Raw genomic sequence first — 5,562 nt, forward strand, 5'->3', positions numbered from 1 at the left:
CTGGCCATGACGAACCCGATTAGGTGAGAAGTTGCTTTTATACATTTTACATCGTTTGTAATTATTTGTATTGGCGAAACAAATTATCTAAATAAAGCGACAGAAATGCCACCTTTTGGCAACATGTATTACTATTATTCAAATATTAGTGTGTGTATATTACGAACGTAGAATATCGAAGAAAATTAGACCAGTTCGTGAGAGTACAGAACAAAGGGAATATATATATTAAAAGTTTTATTTAAATAATGCATACAAAATAAACTTATTATACAGTCCTTTCTCATGTCTATTTAATTTGGTTAGATAAAAATGAAGGTTGTTTCACGATAGCTCATTTATTACGTATTTCTGAAATAACAATTATGTTACGCTTTACGATAATATCCGCTACACATTAATATGTTACGGTAACATCCTAAAAGTAGACTATTACACACTTTAATTAAAAAGTTACGTTGTAAATAGTAAATGCATTATCACGTGGGTGTTGCTAGGGGTATGCACGTGCGTACCAGTCAAGGTACGAAATTTATCAGAAATATAATCTTAACGTGTTTCCTCACAACAATATTTCATACCAGTCATCATAAAGTTAACGTTTGAAGTTGCTTGTAATGCTGAAGGCTTGTAGTATCAGAATACATCACTTCAGGTTTAAATTTTCGAAGCGAAATTCGAAATCAAACCAAAATTCTTTACAAAAATAGAGTTTGTTTTAATTTTATGCAAAGTTACATTGTAGTTATCTGCGCTAGCCATCCTCAGTTTAGTAGTATACGAATCGAGGGAAGGCAGCTTGTCTTCACCACCGACCACAAACTCTTGGGCTACTATTTCGCGAACGAATAGTGGGATTGACTGTAACATTATAACACCCCATAGTTGAAAGAGAGAGCACGTTCAGTGGTTTTAAATCTGTGTAACTGAGAGAGCTGTTCTGACAATTGTAACAATTCTAAACATAATATAAACGGTACGATACAGTCATGTTGGATTTTCACGTGTTATACAGAAACCCTAGATATTTCAAGAGGGCTTCTAGCTAAAGTTGATAAGTGATACCAATAAAAACTTCATGCCAAATTTAGTGCTTGTATCTGCTGTGTAACAGTAACCTCAAAATACCGCATCAAGCCACCTGAGAATCTCCTGTCAGTAATGGGTCAAACTTCTCTATTTGGAATTCACAAAATCTTACCATAACAACAAAACGTAGCAGAAAGAAACTCTTAATCCAGGTGTAAACATTATTTGTTATGTAATATTTCGAAAATATTGACTTATTTTCTAACACAGAAAACCTAACTCGTTACATACATAATTCTAAATTATGTAAATAAAAGGTTAAACAAAATATTTTAAAAGGTCTATAATTTAATACACTGAATGTTTCAAAGGCCACTTCTGCTGTTCAGACCAGTTTGACCATTCATGCACTATTTCACTGCAGTCAATTATTTGAATATTAATTTAAACAACGGTTTTTAACATTTCTGGGTATCACATGATGTGACCATAATGTTATTGTAACACGCCACAGTACTGTGTTTGCTGTTTTCAGCATGGCCAAACTGGTTTATTCACGGAGTTTCATCACATTATATCCTGGATAGTTGAAGTGACTTTTCCTAAATCATGTTATGAAACAATCTGGTTTGATATTTAATTTACTTAAAGTGATAAATACGTTGTTCTTAGACAGTCTTATTCTTCTATAACTTGCATATGTTACACTTTTATCACACAGCTTGTATACGTGAGTACACGTGCTACTGTCACATCTGTAATACTGAAATATCCAGAATTTGCATGTATTGATATAGAGCAATGGACTGTGCAGTCTAGACATAATTAATAACCATAATGGTGTTTTGAAAGACTGAGTGCAGTGACAAGTCGACCAGATGCATTACCATATTTTCTATTGCTTGAGATAACATTATAATGATAGATTAAAAATGTAATTTTATAACATAACAATAATTTATAAACATGTGCAAGGTGATAAGTAACAGAGAGATGACCAAACCTTGTATTGCACCTATAGGTTTGCTGTGTCTCATGTGACTGAGATATGAGGCCACAATGCAAAACTAGTCCATATTTGAGCAATTCCACTCGATTGTTATATACCCAAAGTAATATTTATTGTAATTCAGTTTAGTTTATGAAAAACTTCAGGTTAAACTTAAGATATTTCATGTTAAAAATATAATAAAGAAAAATATAAAACTTACCTAAAATGTTGTTGGTTTTTTATTTATGTGATACACTTTACTACAATAACTTAACCAAAGTTAAATATTCTGACAAAAAAATTTGTTCTTTCTAAAACCCTATGCCCAACATTAATAATATACCTTCTCTAAATAAAACCATGATAAGTAACATTGTTACATCTAATGTAGTTTTACATGACATAATAAAAACCTCAGTTTTCATAGTGATATGCTTACATAAGGAGGGGAGAAATAAGTGTTTTGTATCTGCTTATAGCTCTAACTACCAGAAACAAAGGATTTTTTTTTCTGAAGAATTATGAACATAGTGTTATATATCAGTTATTATATTTATTTTATAACAAAAACTATCTGTATTAGGAATATTAATTTATACACAGAACAAATAAAACAATTTTAATAATGTTCACACTAATTCTGAATAAAAAATTAACATTATACAAACATTTTAAAAATTGAGAACAACTTATTGCAAGAGCTCAGAAAGAACAAGGAGGTTACATTATGGGTTTTACTTTTGGGTCTTATTTCAATCAATACGATCTGAATGAATACAACTGTTCAGACAACATACTGGAACAGGTACCCTGTTCAAATGATACAACTGGGTATTGAACCTTGTGGCTGTATTCTCTAGTACCTTAAAAGACAATCACATGGCAAAAAATATTTCACTGCATCTGGGATAACACTTGACAAGTGTAAATAATCTTGCATCGAACACCTTGTTGAGACATGTAGATGTAACCATTAGGACTAACCTTTGTCTTGTCTGAAATCCTGATTAATTTTACAACAGTTTGATGCTGAGGTTGAAAAAATAATTTAAAGAAATGTGTAAAATTGGCACTGGTGATTATTACTCATAACATAAAAACACACACACGTTTCAAAGATGACAACAAGCACATGCATTAGCCTGATGGGCAATCGTTTATCTCCATTCAACAGTATTATGTCCCAAATTATAAACTGGACATTAAAATGGTTGTTAATTCACACAGGTAGTTACTAACTGTTGAATTCTCATCTCTTGTTTGTTAAATAAATGTTTCTTGTATATGTTATTTATCAATTAGTGAATATTTCAAGTCATAAGAAGAATTTCTCATGAGTTATGTTATCCCTGGAATTTATTTCATGACCTATTAACAGGAAATTTATAACAGTATCTAAAACATCAGTCAGATATTATATCACACTGATTGAGGCTTACATTTAAAACTTAAAGTTCCAACCAGCAAAGGAGAACAATATAGCAACACTAAAAATGTATTTGAATAATGACTAAATAAGAATTTTTTCATAGTTTGTTATTTACAGGTTTTACAAAGTTATCAACACTTATTTTTAAAGTTTGAGCTTACATTCATTCCACAGACTCGTTGTTAGTTTGTTAATTCATAAAAAATATTCTGTTCAAAACTTTCACAAGAAAAATAAAATGAGGAAAGAAGTACCATGTTTCCATTCTCATATTTCTAACTAAATCGGAGCAATCGCCTCTGTCGTAAACTCTCCAAATTTGGATACAAGCTTGACGATGGGATAGAAATAGGTGAACCATTGTTTTCCTGATGGGCATCATGGGACGATTGGTTCTGTGAACTTCTGTTGCTGTGAATGTTGTGATCCAACAGGCTCGCTCTTACTGCTTGATTAATTTGTTCCTCTTCACTCATCCCAGGTGGCACAAGCTGTCTGTAAGGTTGTGAATAAGCTACTGGGTGACTGTTCTCCCTTGTTTGGCTCCTACTGGGTGTAATATCTGGTCTGGACCTAAATATTAGAAAACCTGCAAATACAGTAGATGAAAAAGCATCCATTACGGTTTTCAATGGTCCTTTAACGTACGAGAGCCCAACAAGTATGCCAGCCAAGTGACCGAGAAATGATGCTTGTGGTACAAATAATTGAATCACCAAGAGTTCAGCCCAAACAAGATACTGTGAAGACAGAGGTAAGTGCATCCCAAGAAACGTGTTTTGGGTACGTGGCCAGTAATAAGTTGTTACTACCTTTAAAGCGAAAATAACTCCTGAAAATCCTACAGCACATTGGTCAACAAAACGTACATCAAACAATTCTGATGCTATAAGAGATAGTGCGACTAAACATCCACCAGTTAGTGTTGTAAACACGATTATCACATACAGAAATTTCAAACTTCCAAGCCTTTTCTCAAGCCTAATGCCTTTCCAAATGAAGGAAATCATGTTGTAATACAAGTGCATGTCATCAGCATGTTCTACTGCTCCATAAAATATCCGCCACCACTCTTTTCTCAACCACACTTGGCGAACACTGATACACACTTCATGCGGTGAAGTCCAAGGTAGTTCAAATAAACGAAGATATACAGCAGACATAAAAACAGTAGCACAAAGAGTTATTGGTGGTATGTTATTGATACCGACTGCTCCAAATACCTCGAAGAATAAAAGTAAAATTACAGGTGTCCCTCGTCGACGTCCAACGATCGGCATCTTTCACTTCGAAATTTCTTCCATAACCTAACAACAAGAGGTGCAATTATTCTGTTTACAATTGTCTACTAGCGACACAATGCGAGTAGTTCATCAACCAAATAATGGAATTAAAATATATTCGTTTGATTAATAACTTCCAACGTCATCAATCAAAAATTAAATAAATAAATATATGTATATACACACATACCTTCGTGTAATTTCGTTTCCCACAAAAAACTCAATAAAACAAAGTTTCAGTAAACAATAAAGACAGAAACGATGCTTGGGAGAGAACATTATTTTTATTGGAGTTAGTGTGCAAAAGTTTTCGGAATGCACTTATTCAAATAATCCCATCGTCAGCAAAGTGTAAAAAAGGACAAATGTTGTGATAATTTTGTAGAGATGAGATAAAATGATATTTGAAAATAATAAAATGAGAGAACTGAGAAAACGAACCTTGAATAAATATAATATTAAAAGATTGTAGGGTTTACTATTTCTTTTCCAAACCTATTTAGCAAGCTTTAGATTCGAGTCACGAGTGAATAGTTTACACTCCTGGCCATTATTACTCATTAAGGATTACATTATACAAACATTCCTCTAACGGAGAAGTTTTTGCCGAATGGAATTTTTTATTCCATGTGGCACATTTTTGCACCGCTTTTAATTTTGTGTTCCAACACTCGCGTTTTGCATCTTATTGCTCAGGCACGTTTCACAATACATTTAAAAGTGAAGACATTACTACGTTTATGTTTCGAAATATATGTTTCATTGTTATATTACTGCCATCTGTTGAAAAAATAGTTGTTTTCTTCGAACAGAAGCATCACACAATTCAT

General features: G+C 32.8%; 1 protein-coding gene across 1 annotated transcript; it reads right to left on the reverse strand.

The window, feature by feature from the left end:
* Positions 1–221: 221 nt before the first annotated feature.
* Positions 222–4,809, reverse strand: LOC143246669 (rhomboid-related protein 4-like). The gene has a single exon (XM_076493743.1). The coding sequence runs from the start codon at positions 4,727–4,729 to the stop codon at positions 3,725–3,727; it is 1,005 nt and encodes a 334-aa protein (XP_076349858.1). The 5' UTR covers positions 4,730–4,809; the 3' UTR covers positions 222–3,724.
* Between the last annotated feature and the right edge of the window lie 753 nt (positions 4,810–5,562).

The sequence above is a fragment of the Tachypleus tridentatus genome, chromosome 3 (assembly GCF_004210375.1).
Source record: "Tachypleus tridentatus isolate NWPU-2018 chromosome 3, ASM421037v1, whole genome shotgun sequence".
NCBI classification, from domain to species: Eukaryota; Metazoa; Arthropoda; class Merostomata; order Xiphosura; family Limulidae; genus Tachypleus; species Tachypleus tridentatus.

Coding starts and splice junctions, on each gene's coding strand:
- LOC143246669 (XM_076493743.1), bottom strand. CDS start 4,729: ATGCCGATCGTTGGACGTCGACGAGGGACACCTGTAATTTTACTTTTA.